The 24,112-nt window shown below is 38.9% G+C and overlaps 1 protein-coding gene across 1 annotated transcript in view; it reads right to left on the bottom strand.

The window, feature by feature from the left end:
• DOCK2 (dedicator of cytokinesis 2) overlaps nt 1–24,112 on the bottom strand; it is a 4,134,711-nt gene that overhangs the window by 3,209,063 nt on the left and 901,536 nt on the right. The window contains exon 14 of the mRNA XM_044069535.1: nt 21,969–22,093. Coding sequence (XP_043925470.1) covers nt 21,969–22,093 — 125 coding nt within the window. The remainder of the gene's footprint in view (nt 1–21,968; nt 22,094–24,112) is intronic.

Raw genomic sequence — 24,112 nt, 5'->3', positions numbered from 1 at the left:
GATAACTCTGGTGGCTGTAGTGCTCATATTATCACAGTTCAACTACCCAACACTACCAGCCTTTCCAGAAATGGTGTTGCAACTTGCCCTAGCAATGGAAAAATGATTATGGCTACATCCCTTCATTTGCATGACGTACAAAAGAAACCGGCATCTCCGTTATCATTGCCAAGGAGCATAAAACCTTTAGGAATCACCCCTTACCATGACTGGGAAGTAGAGTGCAAACACCTTGTTCTGCTGTCCCCAGTGCCACACTAACTGCTAAAATCAGAAATTTTGCTAACACCGCAGTAGAGGTCAGTCATAGGCTGCAGAAGCAGGCTGATCAGAAGTCTGCTGTGTGTATTTAGTCTACGAGGAATGCTTCACTGAACCAAAAGAAAACTCAGCCACCACTTATTCTGGGCCTGTATGTTCTCCCACTTCCTCTCCTCTTCCACAAGAGCTGCCACTGGAAAATGAGCATTACTTGCCAGTTGGTATATGGTTTATTAATAAAAGCCACTAACTGTAAGAAAAACTACTGTACCACACAGACACACAAACAAAATCTGCCATGTCACAAACAACTCCACAAACCGTGAACACTACGGCCTCTCCACCAAAAAGGCTGACTGGCTGCCTATAAAACAATGAGCCAGCCTCTCACTAGGATCCACAATCTGTAAACATCTTCATCTAAACACCCTAGCTTCTCTATCGATGAAATTCTCTCCCACATAAAACCTTGGGAGCTAAGCCATAACAGGGCTAACCGTGTGAATACCTAGAACAAACTTCACCAAACTAACAACAGGTTCTCACTGCTAGCATCCAAACTCTGGCATGAACTCCTCCTCGGTTTACAATATATTCCCAAACAGACCAAACTCAGATGATCATTTAAATCATACCTTCTGAAAGAGAGGCAGTCTACCAAAAGATGGCCAATAATCGGTATATAAGGTGCACATATGCTCAGAGAGTGCTCATCTTCTATACTTTTTTGTTCCAATACTGTCTACTTATGTCACCTACATACCCATTTTTCTCTTCTTTTTCCTTCATCTTTATAACTGTTAAACCTGTAACATTATTATACATTTACCTACTGTATTCTTCCTTCACCTGTTGCGTGTGTGTGTGTGTGTGTGTATATATATATATATATATATATATATATATATATATATATACATATACATATACCTACACATATGAGTATATATATTTATATTTGCGTTTATATAATATTTCTACTGGATTGTTGTTCACGTGTTGTATTTGCATAACTTGGGCTAGCCCTGAAACTGGTCATTATTGATCACCATGGTAAACAAACTTGAATGAATGAATTAAAATAAAAATATATATAAATAAATCACTCTATCAAATCAAAATTAATATTTGTTACCAGGGGCATTGATGGAAAAAAAATCATCAAAGCACTTTTTTTCATGGGGCAAATGTGCACAGCCAGGTCTCACTTAAATCTGAAAATCCAAAGGATACATGAATGCTGAATTAAATATTACGATATTTATATAAACTATTATAATGCTTTTTGAGCAGACATTTTAGGTTTTTCTTTAATACTTTGTGAAGTATTATACAGTCTGAATCCTTGACATGTAACATGCCACTGTATTCATAAATGGTTTTATAGTTGTGTATCTCAGAAATGGGCCTATGAAAGGTCAAGCAAAAGACTGACATTTGTTTAGACATCTAAAATCAAAACCACGAAAAGGGAATCGGCAGCGAAGCTATAAAATGGATTGGCTTTGGTCATGGTCTGCTATCAGAAATATGCCAGGGTGATAAAATAAGTGAAAACTAAATCTGTATGAATTTTTATCTGCTCCATGTTCTAATGGTTATAGAAAAAAAGAAGAAACAATACAAGGTGTTTTTCTGGTTTTGAAAGCAGCTAAAGCCATTAGTGAGCAGTTAGTAGCAGAACATTAATAATATTGTTTATTTAATATTTGTGGGTGGAACAAAGGATGAAACCCAGGCATAGTTTTTAAATATAGCTCTAATTCACTTAAAATGGTAAGAAAAGGACAGATTTTATATCTGTATGCATTTCTGAACAATAAGATGTATGAAACTCTAGTTTCTGGCATTTTTGGTTGACTGCAATTCCTAGTGATTAACCAGAAAACACTGAAAGCAATTACCTGTAGCTCTAATGAACATCGTCAGTCAGGGGATATCAGATTGTGCAAGGAAATGTGACTGAATCTGAGCTTTTTTAAATGTTTTTGTTGGGCAGTCTGAGACCGTTTTCACACTTTGCAAAAAAAAAATACTATCTAATATAAAAAATTGTTTGAATTTCTGCTAAAACAAGTTTCATTTCTTAGGAATACTAAACATGTGACCTTGAAAACCTTGCTGACTACAGAACAAACAATGTTATTCTGTACTGGAAAATACTGAAATCAAATTAGACAGCAAAACATATTTGGGAAATTATCTACTTGCACTGACTTTTAAATTGACTGATGTTATGAAAAATAGTGTATGACATTTTTTTTTAATTCATCTTTCTCGTTTCCATCTATAAAGCTCTGTTAAATTTTTAGGATGGCCAAATTGCTTCCATGATAAAGGAAAATTGAGAATCAAACAATTCATCAGAAATGTTGAAAACGGCAAATTATATAACAAACTACTGTATTCAAAATGGAGAGTAACAGCATTTTGAAATTCATATGGTTATTATACTTTCTTTAACTGATTATCGTGTGGCATACAAGTTAATGTATGAAGGTGTATCTACAGCTGGAGATGCCCTGTGCAAAAGATGAAAAACTAAATCAGGAAACAAAAGGTTACATTATTGCTACACATATATCATTTCTAAAAGCGCTGATCATGTGCTTCTTCTCACCTTAGAAACAGAGAAAATGAGAAAAAAGAGGTGGGGGGTTCTCATGGGGGAGAGCTTGCTAAGACTTAAATGGGTACTGCAGGGGACATGAGTGTAAAACATGATAGCAAAGGAATCATATATTTAAACAGTAAATAAAATGTTTCTTGTTTTCTGTGTGTTCTCTAATGTTACATGGATATTATAAGTCAAGGCAGTATCAGTAACAGCATGGCAGTGTTGTCACAGAGTGATATAGCAACATGCATTCAAGGGAAACAAACAAAATGCATTATGCAATAAACATAGATGCAAAGTCTCTTGCTAAAGGAAATATACTGAGATGAATGATAAGCTGTTATGTGCAAAGGGGACAAATCACCGGGGTAACAGCAACAGATGCTACAGTAGTTTAAAATTATTTTCTAATGTTTCTGTATGTGTCATGGCATTTGGTGAGTCAAGTGCTAGAATACATTTTTTTCTCTCACTGGTCTGTACTTAAGTATTTGGGGCAGTTTTTAAATAAAAAGCTTTATAAACTTTTTATTAAACCCTAGCCCAAATACATTTAATATTTCTTACTGGTATGTTACCTTGGGGTGTGGTGGTGGTAGTGTTGTCGCCTCACAGTAAGACGTTGTCCTGTTCGATTCTCAGCTACAGCGTCTTCTGTGTGGAGACATGCGTGAATGGGCATACCTTCATTGAAGGTTGTGCATCAGGGCTGGCAACTCAGCACGTAAAAATCTACTGCCAATCATTACTGGACCGGAGTTCCGCTGTGGCGACCCCTAACCGGGAAAAGCCGAAAGACACAACATGTAACCTTAGGGTAATGTCTGTTGCATCCACAGACTTTAATGGAGCATCTTGGCTCATATGCAGTGGTGCACCCAATAAAGTCTATAGAATAACACATATTTTCCATACACTGACACCAATAAGGTTAAAGTTTACTTCTTTTCCTCAGTGACGTCAGTGAATGGAAAACAGGTTTTTTAAAACATTTTTTACTTGTCAAAATAGCAGTAAAAAGTTCTCTAATGGGCTAACAATTTTTGCAGCACATACTGTGGTGCACAGATAAGACTAAAACATCAGAAAATCACTTTAATAAAGGAGTCCAACACAATGCCTCAGTGTTAAAATACAGCTTCAGGGTCTGGAGCTCAATCCTGACTTTTTCCATGACTACCTCCAGAGACTGACTGGATGAACACAATTCAGACCTGGTACTAGTGTGAATGATCATCTGTCCACAGAACATATTTGTAATAACTGATTAAAGAAAATATCTCCAGTGGACAATACTTTGAAGCAAAAATTCTTAAAGCCACTTTTCAGCAAATCACAAAATAAGCTCTTTTTTGGGGGGGAGCAAGCCCCCTTGCATCTCATGTGAGGGGAGGCCCCCAACTTAACTCCACTGATGAACAACATTAAGGAACAGTGCACAGTTAATGTTTGCTAAAAATGCCCTTCAGAGAAATTATTTCATGATATTGTCCATTAGACAAACTACTCATCTGTCTCACTTACTGTCTTACTGACATGTGGGCAATCTGACTTAGATTTTTGATGTCTCTGCAGCCATAAATTTGTATAACTACTTATTAAGGTTTACATTTCTGACTTTTAGGAAGAAATATTAATCTGAATTTATTTTATATACAGCCATATAAAATTTAGCTGTCAAAATGGTGATCAGTGGAAAAGAAGAAAGAAAACATTAAGCAAGTTCATTGATGCAAATTTTGTGAAAACACACCTGCCTACAGAAAAGTGTGAATAAATCATATGAAAATAACTTTCTTATCAATAAACCAGAAGGACCATGGTAGACTTATATAGAATAACAAGCATTCAATGGCAGGCATGCTGAGAGAATTACGCTACCGAAACATGATAGGACAGGCATAAACGATAAAAGCATTCACACGGCAGGCATGCATGGGAGAAGGAACCACACGGAAGGTACATGAAACACGAAATGGGAGAAGAATTAAGAAATCAGATTATGGTGATGCAGACATACAGAAATAAACAGATCATGATACCTCACAGGTGCTTATCTGTGGAGCTTCTAATATGTACCTTTTTCTATGAGGATGTGTGAGGTTACAGGTACAGCATCTGATAAACAACAAAGATTAGCATGCTACAGCACATTATGCACATGTTGTTGTGTTAGTTGTGGTAGGTGTCACGCATGAAGACCCTACGTATCTCTAAGATGTTTCAGTGCAGAACATAATAGGTCACTACATGATATAGTGCTGCAGATAACAAAAATGGGACATTAGGGTGTGTGGATAGGTGGGTCATTAAAGGCAAATACAAGGAAGCCTACTGAGAAGGAGAACCAGCAACACATCACATCTTCACATTCAGGCTGTGCCTGCCTTGGTTAAAAGATGTGACTGTTGCTCATAAACTGAAGAAAATAAAGTATTACTAGTGGATGTTTTTTACTGCTGCTAATTAAAGAAAGGAGAAAGCAACTGAAAAAGCAAAGGACAGTTTTAGTTAATTCATTAAAGAGTGCACAGGGGAAATCGAGAGTGTTTATAAGCAAGGATATTAATTTAAGTTAATTAAAACAAAACAGTATATTTTCATAACCTGAAAAGCCAGGAAACATCCCAACAACTGTAAGTCTAGATTTTTAGCCATTATAAACATGTAGCTGTTGTTCATTATTACATTTATAAAAATGAAGAATGAACTTGGGTTCTATACACGTACATGCAGGGCATTCCATACATTGGGCAAAGTAAACCACATTTTTAGACATGCAGTTATGGTGACCTTTGATTTTATAGGTGTAATTCCTCACTTTAAAACTTTTACCTCCTGATATGTAGGGACATAATCTACAAGTGCCACATTAAACGTCCTGTTTTTCTTATGTGAGCGCCCTACAACATAACAATTATTATTACATTACAAATAATTCTTAAACGCCTTATCAAATCTATACACAATGCATGGTTTCTTGCCTAGCTTTTCAACCAATGTGGCGTCCATTAAAAACAAGTTTCAGTTCTTAAACACACAATTTACAATGCTCTTACTATCTAGGGTATAAGTAGACATAAGTATCTTAATTCCTATTGTCCAAAACAGCACTAACCTTAGATTGCATGGTAACTGCTTCGCCATTAGAGGTATTTTCAAGAATGGGTGAAAATATACCCATATCTCTTTTTCTACATACCTCATACCTCAAGTTTTAAAATGAGGAATTACACCTATAAAATCAAAGGTCATTATAATCGTATGTCTAAAAATGTGGTTTACTTTGCCCAATTATGGAATGCCTTACATATTATGTGGGAAAAAACTCTAAAAAATGTAAAGACTGTATAAATGAGCAGATTTTGGATATTAAAAATGAGAGAAGTACCAATGTTCTTTATAAGGATATTGCTGAAAATGTTACACATAAATTTGCTTTTAGGGTTAGTGAACAAACCATAAGGATTTGCAGGGCAAAATAACATGAACATTTGGAAGTGTGTGAATTTAAATGGCAGCTTAGATTAAATGCCACGGTATGCCCTGGCTTGAATGATACCTGCTCATTACAGCATGTCTTAAAGCTAAAGCATTTCAGTATATTAGCTAATTAAACATTATCTATTTGTTTTATTAGGTTATTGGTGGTCATTGGTTAGGGTGATCACATGATGATAATTATTTTATTTATAATTGTGTACTGATGTCTGTAGTTTTAGTTCTGAAGAAGTTCTTCAAATTGTAAGAACAAAAGCAGCTAACTGTTTTAGAATAAACGTATTTGCTGGCTTGCCGTAGTGTTTTCACTGCCTATTTCGGAAGCTGTTCTTGGCTACAGACAAACATCCTGATCAGCTGCCTAGTAATAACCTATAAACTTATGAACCTATGTATAAGTATGTAGAATTCAAAAGAGTACCTAGGGTAGGGCAAAGGAGGCAGCCACCCCAGGCACAAGGTGTTAAGGGCACAGTCTGCAGTTGCTGTAGGGATTTATCAGAAGCATGATGTTAAGAGATGCCAGATCGGGGAACTGATTCAGGTGTTGGCTGAGCCCTCTAATATTCCAGGCTTTATTACAGTACTGGCATTCAAAAATAAATGCCAATACCATTACTGGTGTCAGTAGTGAAATACAATGTATACTTGTAATATTTGTAGCATTGTTGAATTTAACACATTTTAAAACAGAAATCCTTTTTTGAGGAGTGCAGAACAGAATGGACATCCTAGGAACACCACGTGGAATGGAGGGTTTTTTTTTTTTTGGCTTTTCAATATAAGTGTAATAGTTCAAGAGTGTCAGACTAGGGAACAGATCTGGGTGCTACTTGAATAAGCTAATACTCTGGCAAAATTAATAGTTTACCTAAAGTCCTAATTTGTGCCCTAACCACTGAGGCTGTTCTTAGATTAGTAATCCTGTGTAAAACATAACTGAAAAAAATGAAGATGAAGAGATTACTCCATGGTTCCTGACGAACACTAATGCTAATTCCTATTCTGTAACATGCTGAAGGACACTGACAAACTTTAACGGGATGACTTGAGGCTACTAATTACATGATCCATGGCAGCTCTTTGGTCAGTTTAAATACACTGAAGTGGACTGTATTCTAATTTATTGTAATTTATTTTTTACTTTTAATTATGACTTTGAGCTTCTCTCCATTTGATGACGAAATCTGAGCTTTGCGGGCATTTATGATTTGGCATTTGATACAAACTCAGCAAAGTCAGCTTAGGTTAACTTTTATGGCTGTCTATTTATATTCCTTTATGTGTTGTAGTAGACGGGGGATAAGCTGTTTCTGCAGAAACAAATGAGGTGGCATTTCTTCTTTAGATGCTTTTAATAAAAGACATGTTAATGATAGGTACAGAAATGTACCATTCTATAAAAGTATGAATAATAATTGCAGGCTCTGACTATACTATGCATTTTCTGCTCCCAACTACCCATGTAGCAATCCATTATCTTTAGTACCCCTTTTTTTTATTTTTAGCTTTATAATGGGCACATGCTCATAATCAACACGTGTGTGAAACATTCTATGTGCATGCAAAGCATAAACATTTTATAACTAGAAAACATTCACTCTTCTTTGTTAAACAATGTCCTGACATCATCTCTCACAGTATGCATCTAACGACGCTAGAAAGTCGTTGAGTGATTTATTACACTTTGTTATCACTTTAAACTGTAGGTTTTGACCCTTGTTGCTTAGCATGACATTGCTCATTCTTTAATTAGTACCCTAACTAAGCAAACAGCCCACGGATATTTTATATTCATTTAAATAAGTAAGGTGCAGAAATATGAATTGTTCAGGTGCATTTTTTGTAATAATGTCCCTTTAGACAGAAGAGTAGCTTATCCATTTCCTGGAGCAACTTAAAAAAAAAGGATGTCCACAATCTAGTACAGGTGAAGGATGCAATCAGGTTCCATTTCTGTACCCTACCCGAACTCTCCTTTCTCAGATTATACTTGAGGGAAAAAAGAACCATAACTTTCTTGTTTTAAAATGTAGCAAGCAATTGCTATTGTTTATATACTGCATAGAACATTACAGCATTCAAAATATATAGGAAACCTTCAGGCACCGCATCCAACTCAGTTTGGTTTTGTCAAGGATAGGTCATGCCTACTCAGCGTGGTGGACTTCTTCAAAAAGGTCTTCAGAGGAATGGACACGGTCAAAATTGGGCATGCAAATTAACTGATAATAAGGTCTTTTGTTGTTGTGGTTAACATGTCTCTGAATCATATTTTCTGCAACCACAGAAACAGCCCATTTTAGCCACAGCTTTTACCACCAGCATCGTAATTCTTTCAGAATCCCAGAACCTGTCTTCATGACATTTTTCCAATCAGTTGCCCTCGGTATACACCTCAACTCATTTAACCTTTTAGGCTCCCTAAGCATCTCATGTTAAACTTTCTCTAGAGTGATGATTTTAGCTTCTAGGAAGTGTGACTTAAGTTATCTTTCTTGCAAATTATCCAGTCAGTTCCTTTTATCTATGAATTATAATCATTTTTGTTAATTTCATAAAATTGCTTGCAAGCTTCACAAGAAAGAGACATTATTTATTAACCTTATTTATGTTGCAGACCAAGTACACGTAAGTTGAGAGATCATGACGTCTCTTGATTCTGTTTATCATTTACTTATCTCTAACCTTTGTTAATCTCTCTTTTCTTCTTTTAGTGATCTTTAAGGGTGTACTGCTTATTCTATCTTTCAAAACATCCTTATTAATGTCAGTGTCCATACTGTAGTCAGCTGTTACTTTGATTTGAATGAAGATCATACTCTGCTCTTCCATTACCGCATGTAAGTTCCTCCCAATGAACCCATTCTAATTTCTTTTCAAAACAGGCAATATACAGAATGCTTTTACAGATTACTTCAACTAAGATGGACTCTCTTTCAGTTCATTTGTGTAAACATGTAATAGGAAACAGATCTCAGTAAAGTGTTGCTACTGCACAAAATATGCACTAATTCAAAGAGGGATTCAGAGAAATTCTATCCACTTGCACTAATTTGCTAACACGGATTAGTCAACAAGCATGATGGAAAGATTTTGAGACAAGGTAAAGCTGCAAAAAGGAGCACCTTAGTGTTTAATTACCTTGCACCTGTTAGACCTGACCAAGATGGTGTTCTCCTTACCAGCCCACATACTGTAGTACTATATGCATCACCCAATGCACACCTGTGTACAGGCAGACACACACACACACACACACACACACACACACACACACACACACACACACACACACACGCTCACACCAATGTTCACCCAAGCAAGCACCTACTGGCACACTCAGACTCACAGATGCATGCACACGTCATGTTTACTCAGTCTGGTGGACTTCTCAGAAAAAGTCATCAAGGCAATGGATGAAGGTAGTACAGTGCACACCACCCATCTTGACCTGATCAAGGTTTTGACACAGTCCCCCACATACTCATATGAGAAAAGTTAAGCAAACTAAGAATAAACCTCTATGTCACCTGCTGGATTACCAGTTAGCTCACTGATAAAATACAAGAAGAAAATAGGGGAAGCTACCTCTGCAAAGAGACCAGTCACCAGTGGAGTCCTCAAGGGCTTGGTGCTGGGACTGTTCCTGTTTGGCATCTACTTCTCCAAAGTTAAAGCCAATACTAAAGGACTCTGGTGACTAAGTTTGTGGATGACTGCAATGTGTGTGCAGTTACAGATCCCCCAAAAACTTAGCTGCCCTGCAGGAAGCATTGTCCCAAACAAATAAATGGTACCAGAATCATGAACTAAAGCAAAACATCAAAAATGCATTACCATTCCTTTTTTTAAGTTGGCTCCCCCAGGAAATGACCACATTGAAAATACACCCCTAAGAGTTAACCCAGTCATATGGGGTTTGGCAACTCATGTGTACAGCAACCTAACGTCCATCTAACATGTGTTCACTGTGGTGAGGAGGTCCTATAGTGTGCAGCTTATTGACAAGAGAATTGCATCTGGGTCTAGGGATGCCATTGTCCCCCTCTATTCAGTTCTCATAAGGACAATTATTTGGTATAATGCCCCCATTTGAATGTATCTGTCCAGGCATATGCAAAAGCTGTAATGCCCATAGAGATGCCTTACAAAAAGGATATTTGGCTTAAACAACATGCCATACACGGACTGACCTTATAGTTAAAGTCAGTCTCTTACAAACTGCTACAAGTTGACCTGTGTCTGGCATACAATGCATCCTCTGATCTAGCCCTGCTGGACCTACTGTACATCAGTAAATCAAATGGCACTAGAAATAGTCATCAGTCCAGAGATCTAAATTTCCTCTGTATCATCAAAAGAATAGTGGGGAGGAGGCAGGTATATCTCACTGAGGATACCACTGTGCTCGAACAGACTCCCCATCTATGTAAAACAAAGTTCATCCCTGTCCTTATTCAAGCATAACTTGCATCTATAAATGGGAAATAGTAAATTTATCCCAGGGCTTCTCCATTCTAATAGTCAACAGAAGCACCTACTAAATGATCTACACCATGCTTGGAGCATCATAAATATTTATGGTATCATCCCAGCGCAATATGAATCTAGTCCATGAAGGTGTAAGGGTAATTGAAATGGGCTGGGAAATTTGTCTGTGCTTAAAACAGCAATCATCCAGACATACATAAGCACATGTACACACACACACACACAAAACCATTCAGCCATATCAATGCCCCTATATAAATACACACACAAGCCCACTGACACACACACACACACACACACACACACACACACACACACACACACACACACACACACACACACACACACACTCACTCGTCTCTGCTATACTTACCCATAACAGCTGTGACCATTCCCATAAGGATGAATGGGTTTATGCTCTACTGCACTACCCTCTGCTTAACAATTCTTCCATGTAACTTTTCTCACAGCTATTCTGATGCTTTACTGAGACAACAACTATTCGTTCTTCTGCTACTCTGATACTCTACTAAGGCACCATCTATTACTATCCCAAAATTGCATTCTAACTTGTCTTATTTAATCTAATTTTTCACAAGAAACATGTTATTGTCACTGCAAACTCTGTGTTATGTTATAAATTTTCTGTGGACAAGTAACAAGAGTATCTATCCATGTATTTCAGCTTTTTTGCCTACAAACCAAGTATTAAAACTTGTATTATTTGTAGCTATGCAAGATAAGATTTGCCCTGTATTATTTGTTCTGTCTCTTAGTTTTTATACCTGTGTGATTTTGCCTTATGATTGTGAAGCTTATCTTCCAAATCCTCCACTGATAATGGGTTTTGTGCCCAGTCAGACTTTCCCGGAAATCAAATGACAATCCTGGTAACCAAATGTCAAATAAATAAAAAATATATAAAAAAAAATAAATAAAAGGTATGTACAAATTTTCCATCCTATGAAAAAAAAAACTCAACAGAGCAATTTGATTGCTCTGACAGGTTAATCCAGAGCCACTACCACTTCTGGAGGAAGGCAAATGGTTAATAAGCAATAGGTGCTTCCCTGGTCTGCTACATTTGGATATGGTCTCTCCAGCAAGACAGGTGTCCATGTTATGGCCACCACCAGGTAAAACAATATCAAGAGAGTGGTCTCTGAGTAAGGTTTATTGACATGCAGAAACATACCAAGTTAAGGATTCCATTTCACAGTAAGCCATCCTGAATCCCAGGGATAGTCTATGCAAAATTTATACTCCTGCACAAAATACCTGTAATCCTAAAGTTGTTAAATCATTATTTAAGTCTATCATTCTCAGGAAACAAAGACTTAGAGTTACTTACGGTGAAAACAAGAAGGAGGAGAAATATAGTGCAAGCCTGATGTGGGATTTGTTAAAGCCTTACTCCCAAGTTTTGAAAATTTATCAGTCTTATTGTCCCCATGATCAAATGTCTACTGATTCAATGCAGTGCAACACAAGCTTATCATTGAAGGTGTTATGTAAACTAATAACTTATGATATCACTTACAAGAAAACAAGCCATTTAAAGAGACTATCTTTAAAAACAATAAAAATTACACCCATTCATTTATTCCCATTGTCCAAATGGATGGAAGACTTTAAAACAGTGCAGTTACTGCAGTGTACTTTACTACTCACTCATCAGTGTACCACATAATCAATTCCACATTCTAATATTATTCAATAAAATGATTTTTATACAAATTTTCATTAGAACTGCGACACATAAAATAACTGTAGCACTGATCTAAGATCAACCTAACAAGTTACAATGAGAAGTGTCAACATATGCATTTTTAGCTCTGCATTCAAGCTCATCCTAAATATACAGACTTACAATTAAGCAAGCAATAATGCTTCCTCTGTCTCCTCTGAAACTCTGTTGTAGCTATACCAGTCCTTCATCTCCATGTTCACTAACCCTTCATTTGAATAACAGCCTCATATCAAACACTAGTGTTACCATCATAGGATCAGTCCCCAAACAAAAACAGCTTCAATGGTGGAAGTGGGCAGAAAGTGAAGGTACTATGAAAATAAAACATATGCTAACTTTAGACTTCAGTAACAAACTGCTACAACCTTCATCAGGCACTAAAAAGCATTTCCTACTAAAAAAAATATCTTTAAATAGTGCACCTACATAAAAAAAACAAAAATTAGACTAATTAAATATGCCAGTGAGTAATTATCTCCCAAAACCTCACTAAACCCAATGCATATTATACAATTAATATTTGTTAAAAATAAAGGTTTGTAATGACAAATAATACAGTCTAATGAAACATATTCATATTATGTTTGAGAAAATAGGGCTTGAGTGAGACAGTATCATTCAAGCCATGTCCACTGGTGCAGTAAAGTTTGACATTGTAATTCACAGTAAAATAATTCAGTTATTATTTTTTTGCAATTAATGTTTCATTTTTATATAGCTTTACAATACTCTTCCCTATATCTTTATGCTTTTCTCAAACCAAGCATTAAGAAGGCATCCCACTATCTACTGCACTCCCCTACACCTCCACTCCCAGGAGACATCCATTCATCTAAACTCAACAATGCCTAGTCACTCATATTAATACAGTAAGTCATTCTATAGTTTAAAAAAAAAGAATTTAAGTACCTACCATAACGTTCCATGTTAGTTGTCCTTCATCTCGCCTTCCTTATTGCTGGATGGATTCGGAGCCGATCCTCAGCTCCGACTCGGTCACTTTCTGTAGCTTGAGAGCTCTTTACTGGCTCGAGGCTACCCCTTATCCCATAATGCCCAGTGTCAGCTATCCAGATCTAGTTTGACATAGCTCACACTAGCCATAATCATAGAAGATAATCCTTTATTATTAAACCTCGATACACAGTAAATTGTCATGGTTTGCTTGGGAAGCAACTAAGAACAAAACAAGTTAGCCAGTGAAACCATTGAAAAAACTCCTCTCAATCCTCGAGGAAGGGGGAAGGCGGGAGGGATGCAAGAAGGAAGGCAATATGAAGGACAACTAACATGGAACGTTATGGTAGGTACATAACTTCTTTATGTTAAGTTGTCCAATCTCACCTTCATTCTTGCTGGATGGGACAGCATCCCTAGCACCTCAATCCTGGGTGGCTCATTGGAACAGACTCTTCAGAAGCGTGGAACCAAAGGAAGCCCTGCCCTGGGAGACCACATCTACTTTGTAATGAGAAATAAATGTATGAGGATCTGCCCAGTAGCTGCTGCACAAACTGAATCTATGGGCAATCTAAGATTGAAAAGCTACCGAAGTAGCTAATGACCTGGTTGAATGACCTTTGGATCCTGCTGGAAGATCTTTTTGTCGCAAATTGTAAGTATAGGCAATGGTGTCTGATAACCATTTTGATAAGGTTACTTTAGAAACTGGAAGGCTTTGTTTGTTGTTAGCAAATGAAAGGAACAACTGATCTGATTTTCTCAGCTCTTTAGTTCTACGGAGATAGAAACGTAGTTGTCTATGCACATCCAGTTGGTGTAATCTGTATTATGCCTTGTTGGAATGATTAGGGAAAATGACAGGAAGTTCAATGGATTGATTTAAATTGTGTTCTGAACAAACTTTAGGTAGAAAACATGGGTTGGTCCTCAGAGAAACTCTGTCTTTGTGAAAAAAACAGGTATGGAGAGCGAACACATAGGGCAGGAGTTCTGAAACACATCTGGCAGAAGTGTAGCAACTAGGAAGAGAGTTTTCCAAGAGAGAAATTTCAAAGAACATGATGCTGCTGGTTCAAAGGGTGGCAGTATCAAGGAGGCCAGAACCAAATTGAGATCCCAAGGTGGAAGAGGCTCTCTCACTGGGGGTCTAAGTAGAGATGTACCTCTCATGAAGGCCTTACAGAATTTGTGAGACATTATGCTTGAGTTAAAAACTCCGATGTGAAAAATTTGAAATGGCAGCTAGTTGTACTCTGATGGTAGCAGCAGCTGCACCAGATTGAAACAGTTCTGCTAAGAAATCCAAAATTTTGTGTACTGGAGCTGTAAAAGGATCTAAATTCCTGGATTCTGCCCTGTAAGAAAATCTTTTCCATTTGCTAGCATAAACTTTCCTTGTAGTTGTCTTATGGGAGGAAACAATAATATCACTCACTGCTAAGGAAATATTGGGGAGCCTGGCTAAGATTGAAAGTGGAGTAACCAAGCTGTGAGCTTGAGAGGTTGGAGGGATTGGTGTAACCCACCTGATTGATGAATCAAGAGGTCCAACACTGGGTCCGGAACTCAAGGCTGGGATAGGAGGTGGGGGTGAAGGAACAGAAACCAAATCTGTCGAGGCCGATAGGGGCCAATGAGGATCATCTTGCAACCCAACGATTTTGCTTTCTGAATGACTTTTGGAATTAGGGGGAAGGGGGGAAATGCATAAAAGAGTCCCTGAGGCCAATCGTGGACTAGAGCGTCCCTGGGTGTCTGACCTGGAGGAAGAACAAGGGAGTAGTAGCTGCTGCATTTGTTGTTGAGGGGAGAGGCAAAGAGATAGCAGCAAGGCTGGCCCCATTTGCAGAAAATAAGATCCACAATTTCCTGTTTCAGAGACCACATGAGGATAGCCCTGCTGAGCCTGTCCACTATTACGTTGGATTTCCTACGGATAAACGTTGCTTTCAGAAAAAGTTGGGAGGAAATCACCCATTGCCACAGTCTGAGGGCCTCTTGGCACAAGGGGTAAGAAGACCTGGTTCCACCCTGTTTGTTGATGTACCAAACCACTGACATGTTGTCCGTCTGTATTGCAATAGTCCTGGCAGGGAGAGAGTCTTGAAGAGCTTGCAACATTAGGAGCACCGATCTCATCTCCAGGGCATTGATGTGCAAATGGTACTCATGAGGTTGCCATGTGATTTGGACTGTCATCCCTAGATAATGCCCTCCCCCCACCCTATCAGGGAAGCGTCTGTGGTCACTGTGGCAAATGGATGGGATTCCATGAAAGGTCTGCCCTGAGTCACTAGTGGGGAGACCATCTGCCAGGAAAGGTGTCTTTTGCAAGATTCCGTAGTTAGCATCATGTGAGACATGGGTAATTCCTGGAAGGACCATTGTGTGAAAAGAAGCCACTGAAGGATTCTCATGTGGAAGCATGCTAAGGGAACTAGAAGAATGGCTGCTGCCGTGGGCCCTAGAGCTTGAAGAACATATTTGACTTGAATTATTTTGCTCCTCAGAAGAAGTGACATCTGTTGTTGAATAATGGAAACTCTTTCCTGAGGCAATTTTACAATAATTTTTCTTGTGTCTAGCTCTGCTCCTATGTATGTAATAGATTGACAGGGCAACAAGGCAGATTTTCCGAAGTTTATTGTGATGCCTAGTTGAGCACAGGATGTGATGGTGTAATCTTGTGCCTCTATAAGTTGTTGTCTGGTGGTAGCAGTGAGGAGCCAGTCGTCTAGATAAGGAAACACCTGGAATCCTAGACGTCTCAGGTGAGCCATAACTACTGCCATGCATTTGGTGAACACCTTGAGGGCTGTGGTGAGACCAAAGGGCAGAGCTCTGAATTGGTAATGACTGGCCCCTAGCCAGAAGCATATAAATCTCCTGGACCGTCTGTCCATTTCTATATGATAGTATGCGTCCTGAAGATCTATGAAGCACATCCAATTATCTTGACCCAGAAAGGGGAGAATGGACTGCAGTGTTACCATTTGGAACTTTTCTTTTTGTACAGATTTGTTTAATCCGCTGAGATCCAGAATTGGTCTCCAGTCCCCTGTCTTTTTGGGCACTAAAAAGAATCTTGAGTAAGTTCCGGATACTACTTGGTCTGTGGGGACTTCCTGGATAGCTCTTTTTTCTAGCGGTCTTGAATCTTCTGTGACTGCCTGATCACATAGATTGGGTGGAACATCTGGGATGGGATTTTTTTGAAACAAAAGGAGGTTGATGGAAGGGAATTTTGTAACCTCCAGATATAATGGATAGTACCCATTTGTCTTTTGTAATATTTTGCCAGGCGATTGGGTACAATGAAAGCCTTCCCCCAACTGCCTCCAGAGTTGAGCAGTCGGGCATCCCTTCAAGGATGTTGATAGGGTTTGGAAGAGAACGTATATCTGTCACCCTGATTTTTGCGGACACCCTCTGCCACAAGGGTGGTATCTGCCATTGTTACTGCTTCCCCCTCTGCCTCTGGGGGAAAAAATCACCATGTGTGTCAGGCAAGGGTCCCTGGGATTTTCAAAACCACATCTTTCCAACCTTCTAACCCTTTGGGTATGGTCTGGTAGGAGTGGAAAAATGGACTCCCACATCAAAGTGCATCTTGCCTTCCTGCTGGCACCTGGTAAGCGTGTCTTTCACCTGAGGCCCAAAGACAGAGGAGCCATCAAAGGGGGTATTGGTGAAGGATGCTCTCAAAAAGGTTCCACAAACTGACACAGCCGCAGCCAAGAATGTCTCCTAAGAGCCACTCCTGTTCCTGCAGCTCTGCTCGCTCCATCAGCTGTGTATCAAATAAGCCTCATGGAGGAGCTGACTACTGAATTTAAAGTCACCAGCTGGGTAGCTACCTTGGCTAAAGCTCCCTCAGCTGTGGGATCTTGCAGGGTATCTCCAAGCTCTTTTAGGAGATCCCTCTGAAGTCTAGTAAAATGGTTAAGATAGTTCAGGGACCTAAGGGAGAAGGTCGCTGATGAAAACATTTGCTTCACATATCTGTCCATTGTACGAGACTCTTTATTCAGTGGATGGACAGATGAGGAGATTTCAGCTAACTCTCTCTTTGTGGCTGCTGCTGCTACCACCATGGCATCAACTGGGACACCTTTAGTCAGGAATTGTTTGTCTTGGGGAGCTGTGATAAATTTATTAGGTCTCCTTGGGACAGGTTTCATGGAATCTGGAGCTGACCAAGCCTTTTGAGACACTACGGACATGAGTGGATCAAAAGGCAGAGACACCCAGGAGGTGGAAGGTCGGGAACCAAATGCGTCGAGGTATTCAGACTCATCCTCGGAGGGGCTAGGGAAGTCCAGCTATGCCTCTGCCTAAGAATCTCGAGGATGTCTGAAAGAGAAACATCTTCAGAGGAGGACCTTGGGCACCCCTCCAATTCATCCAGGTCTGTATATTAGGTGTCAGACTCAGGGGAATCTTGGTGCTTCCTCTTGCACATTTTCTTCTGGGAAGCCTGCTCAGAATGCTCTGGGGAGGTTTCGGAAGAAAAGGGTTCACCCAATGGGGTGTCCTGGGGCATAGGTTCCCTACGCTTTGGGGCTGGAGGAAGAGCAGAGGTTGGCACAGGCACCAAAGGGGAAGGAGCCGATGAGACCGATAGTGGGGCCGTCTGTGGGGACAGCTCTCTCTGCATGACCTCAAAAGCATCACGGTCTCGACACAAAGAGGTCTCTGGCTCCAAAGAGACAGGAATCCCACTCTGCGCAGAGGGCGATGGCTCCAAGGCCAATGTGGGAGCCGAGCTCAACCGAGCCAATGCTCCGAGAGGAAGAGCGGGGTAGGACAAGGGTCTGATGCCACTTCCCCCCTTGGAGCTGACAAGAGAGCTTTGGTGCCCAAATACTTCGATGGAAGGAAGAACTGAGGTAATCGAAGCCAACATTGGAGCTGAAGAGGATTTCATCGGAGTCAAAGGAACCACTATCGGAATGTCCATGGAATCTGGCTCCGAACTAAGCATAGTCAGAGGAGGAATCGATATCGAAGCGGATGGAGCCAAGGTCTGTTGACGCGGGCTCGAAAGCAATTTTGCAAGGGCCTGTGACTTCAACAACCTACTGACCACTCTCTCCACGTCCAGATTCGATAACCTTGAGGATCGAGAGGAGGGGGAAGATGAGCAATGACTGGCTGTGCTCTGAAGTAAGGGTGATTGTGGCACAGAGCGAATCTGCTCCAATGGAGACCTAGCTCATTTATTGCTCCAAGACAGCTCCGAGGTAACAGTTGGAGCCGAGTGAGGAGTAGTCTTGTCTCTGCTAGAGGGCACCAACAAACTTGGTCTGTCAAGCTCACAGGTCGGTTCCGAACATGGAGCCGATGGCTTGACTGACTTCAAAGATTTCACTGGCTGAGATGCTTTAGCTGGAGAATCCTGTTTCAACAATCCACAGAGGATTAGCTTGTTTTTCCACTCCTGCAGGACCCTTGGACTAAAGGCATGACAAATAGAGCAAGAGTCCTGTAGGTGCAGTGCCCCCAAGCTGTACACACAACTAGTGTGCCCATCTGTCAGAGACATCTTCTTACAGCATGAGTCACACTTTTTAAACCCTGAGGTTTTAACTTCCTTGGACAGTTTAAGAAAAAAGGAAGGAAGTACCATAAAAAGACACACGACAATAATAAAAACTTATATTGATAAAAACCTTAAAGGAGAGCCTCTAACTTAAATGGCTGTCCTTAAGGGGACTCTCTAACTTAAATGAGTTCAGGGAACAACAGAAGGCCTAGCGACTAAGGGGCAATGGCCAACAGAGCACAAAAACACAACAAAGGACAAGATAAGGGGTTTACAACTAAATAAACTTACAAACTACTATAAACAGAGAAAAAAATACTAACTTTTCAAGTAAATTATTTAACTTTAAACAGAGAAGAAAGTTATACTAAGCCTGAGCCAGTACTGAAGCAACCTCGCAGCTAAAGTGGCAAATGAGATCTGGGTAGCTGACGTTGGGCATTCTAGGATAAGGGGTAGTCTTGAGCCAGTAAAGAGCTCTCGACCTATAGAAAGTGGCCAAGTCGGAGTGGAAGATCAGCTCTGAACACATCCAGCAAGAATGAAGATGAGAGTGGACAACTTAACATCATGAATTTCCAGCAAACACATCTCATGCCCCTGCTCTTTCTATGCACAGGATCTAGTCACATTCGGAGACTACTCACTTTCACTGCTTACTGATAAGAAAACTAATTACATTTAAATGATATAATGGGCCAGATTCCAAAAGACTTAGTCCAGTTTAAGGCCTACCTATAAAGCAGCTTTAGAAACAGGCCCATTATATCTTACACAGCCTTCCATCATTCTGTTCCATCATTCTTTAAAGTGAAAATTAATTCTGTGCAGGTATACTGAAGAATTATAACTTTTAAATATTATCGTAACCAATGTTCTCTCATACCACCAATCATCCATTAAAAATATATATTTTATTCATTACTATGCTATACCCTCAGGACAGGACTTCTGAGAGATTATTTCAGTTTCATGGCCATTTAGAAGATAATTATTTTGCTTACATTTAATCAGTTGTTGACATGTCTGTGACCCATGCACTGTACCACTCAAACTGTCAATCACTTCCATAGTAATACAGATCACCCTCTCCATGAGAATCAAAGATTCTAACCCACGGGTGAATTTGTGGTTATCCATCCATTTGTCCAGATTACGTCTGAGCACAGAAGAGAAGTACTTTGCTTTACATGGACAGGAGGATGATTCCAAAGAAGTGGTATTCTTTTTCTTTTTCATTTCCCAGTGACTTATTAGGTTCCTAGCCCACAGTGCCATCTTTATACTGACAAAGTCCAACAATTTTTCCCTTCCTCAACATCATGTCTTTCATTAAAACTTAAATACTTCCTCTCTGCTATTTCTACTAAAGTTTCTGATCATTAAATATCTATTTTGCAAGTGTCTTCAGTGCTTTGAACTCTACACTGTGAGCTTTTTGCATCATCAGTAACATGGAGTCATACTGGCCATGAAAAAAAATCTGAACCAGCAACATTTTATACCTCCAGTCTTTTGGCATAGTCAACAGTCATGATAAATGTTTCAAATCGTACAAAGTTATTTCAAGTTCTTACCAGTGTCCTTAGTACTGAGTGATAAAAATGCCTTATCTCAATCTTCACTATTTATTTTAAATCAAATCGTGGTCTCTCCATGTCTTCTTCTGACTCCAATGTATTCTTCCTTTTTCTCAACTTCTTTTTCCATTATTGTAAGCAGGCCATCTTCACAAGCCAGCACAATCAAATCTGTATCAAATGAGACACTTTAACTACCAAAAGAATACTAGGCCAGATGCACACTTTGGGTAACCTTTATGAGTGCACAGACATCACAAACATTGTGGTAGGGCTTGAATTCAGAAGGTGTGCACTTTGCAGTAATCTTTAATAATCTGGCCTACTATTTTAATTTGGTCACACAGAGAAACTAGAGGAGACCTCCAAACATGTGAAGCGCCACAAGATCACCCATCAGAATATAATGTTTTAACTGTCGTTAGTACCTGAGAAACTACTAACTGCCTGTAAGTCTATTTATTACTACTTCCTTTTTAAGTCTGGTGCCACTTAGCCCAGTCTGTGGCAAAAAAACAAAAACAAAAAAACTATTTGTTAGATCAGTCCACTAACGTAACTGATGAATACATTATTAAATAACAAAAGCTGCAAACAAGGTAAGACTTCTTATTACAAAAGCAACCTCCTAAGTCATTCAGTTCATTCTTATCCTCTGATTTAAATATTTAATATCACAACACACCTCTTGTTTCTATTAACAGTCATATGTTAATACATGCTGGCTGATTTTATGTCAATAGCTTTATAAAATGTAATATATTTTCCAACTACTACCGTATGACAGAAACAGACCTCACAACACCATTAACTTGCTATGCTACATTTTGAGCTTCTTACTGTTTCAAAAGAAAGAGGGGCAGCAAAAGCTAAGATAGATGAACAGCATTGCTAAAGTGATAGATATGAATTTGCAAGAATTTAAAAAGGCAGTTTTTGACAGATGAACCTGGCATATAGACTCCTTGAGGTCACAAAGAGTCAGATTTGATTGATCAACTAAAAAATAGTCGAAAGTACATTAAAAAGAGCAGGAAAACTGAAAATGTAAATGGGGGAGGGGGGGGGGGGCAGAATCACCTGTCAGAAAAAGACAAAGACCTAAAAACACTCAGCGAAATACTTTAACAATACTGATATAATTTCTCATGGGACTTAAAAGATTTCTTAATTTCTATTTTGCAGATTTCCAGAAAACCTATTGCACATCTTACCAGTTAATGTCCTAAAACAAAGGAACAAAATTTGGTTTCTTACTGGAACAACTTTTCCTTCTTCATCACAGACGCACATGATGACCTCCACATTCTTTTGAGATGTTTTGTTATACTTATCAAAGTCTCCATACATCAACGTGATGTAGATATCATTCCTCACATCACCTACAATACAGAGAGATCAGACAGCTTAACAGTGAATAACTGACTGGGAAGGAAATAGATAGCAAGTTTCTGTTTAACATTGTACTTTTAGGATTTAATATCACACAATATTTACAGACAAACGTTACATAAATGCTGACTGATAAAGGTTTCTTTTTACTAAAAATAATCAGTGAGACTAATCATACTGATATCAGACTGTAGTAAGTGCTCAGAAAACAGGCCTTCCCTTTTGTCAGATTTTTTTTTTTATATTTATTGCTCCCTCCATCACAGCTGTCCATTATCTGCTGTTGTTGTCCCTTTTCAATCTCTAGGTCTTTATAGCCAACTTTTTCCCTCAGAATTTATCAAATATTCAGGGCTGGAAAATATATCATGGTTTCTCAGTACAGAATCAACCAGAACGCACTACTAGAAAATGCCAAATGAGACAGCAGATGTCTAGTGCACCTACCCTGTAGCTAAAGTAAAATGAATTACTGAAAGACTTCTAGTACTTCCAGGGAAGGTGCAACTTAAAGTTACAGAAATAAATGCTAAATGATCACAAATGTAGCAATGTAAACAGAAAATAATATCACCCTGTCAGAATGGTAAAGCCCTAAAGTGTTAATACCACAACTTCAATTATTAAATTACAATCCTTTGCCTAACAAACCACATGTCAAAACATCCTATATTGTAATCAAACCAGCTTCCTGTGTGGGGTGCTAGTCACAAATAGCAACTCTGAGACTGCTACACCTCAGAACAGAGGAATATCCTAAGATATGGACATATTCGCCCATTCACACATACAACCACAAGACCAGAAATCAACATGAACTCCAGAAAAAGGAGATTTTTTAACTAAGGAAACACAATACTTACAGGCATATAGAAAATGCTGTCATAATATACTAAACTATTGGAAATATATAAATGCTCGATTAGTTCCTTCTCAATTGTAGTCAGAAGGACACAATTTAGTTTAAGGTAGTCACTGATCTGGCTAAAAAGGTAACAGTCTGTTAAAGCCAGGAATATGTAAACTCTTCCTTAGGAAGGTTTTTTTCTAAGTTCTGAAATTTCAGATTTTACTGCATATACAGTAGAAGGTAGATGGAGGGTTAGTGTGGCCACTGCAGCAGTGAAGAATCTGAATATCTACTGTTAAGTGCAACTGTATTATGCTCATCATTCTCACTGCCGCAGTACCCTTTGGCTATTTGAGTTGATTACCAAAGCTTATCCAACTCAAGAGGAGGCAGAATAAGGATCCAGAAGCCTCTGGAGAATGGTTCTAGCAAGGCTATTCTTCGGCATGGAAACGGAATCCAGTTTGTAATGCTTTGGACAAGTATATATAGAGGGCATGTAGGTACCTCTAGAATGCTTCTAGAATCCAACATGTAGTCAAAGAAAACAAGGTTGTATTAGAATGTGTCTTAATCCTGTCTGGAAATATTTTACCATGGTGGGAATAACAAGAAAAGATACAGCAAGGAACAACCAACTAGAATTGTCTGAACTGACACAGGTTGTCCTTTTCCAGTCCTATACTAGGAATTACACAGCTGTATATGTTTCCTAAAGGATTCAGTACAGACAAGATGACACCTGAGTTGCAAAAGCCTGGCCAGAGTATATAGAATCCAGTCACCCTGTCATTCAAATTCTGAAAGAAATGAGACAAATGGCTAGATTCAAGGTATATTCTGAAAATACTAAGGGAATATATGGGGTATTTCTTCAACAGATAACCCTATAAATATGGAAAAGCAAAGGGCTTAATCCATCAAAAATAGTTGCGACCCAGACACTCTCTAGCAGATTCAAAGCAATAAACCAATTAGTCTACCAAAAAAGAAAATGAACCAAAAAAAAAAGCCAGAATAGCTGGCTCAAGCAAAAACAGAAACAACTTTTCCAGGAAAAAGTAAAGATCTCGGTTGTGTCCCCTGAATAATAGGTGAACTTACTTATCATGCTGTAGGGACAGATTCCTGTCACAGAGACTCCCCATGCTTTGGAACA

The sequence above is a fragment of the Protopterus annectens genome, chromosome 4.part0 (genome assembly GCF_019279795.1).
Source record: "Protopterus annectens isolate FY-2018-M chromosome 4.part0, PAN1.0, whole genome shotgun sequence".
Taxonomy (NCBI): Eukaryota; Metazoa; Chordata; order Ceratodontiformes; family Protopteridae; genus Protopterus; species Protopterus annectens.
The sequence above is the reverse complement of the archived record's forward strand: the minus strand, read 5'-3'. Positions and strand labels throughout refer to the sequence as shown.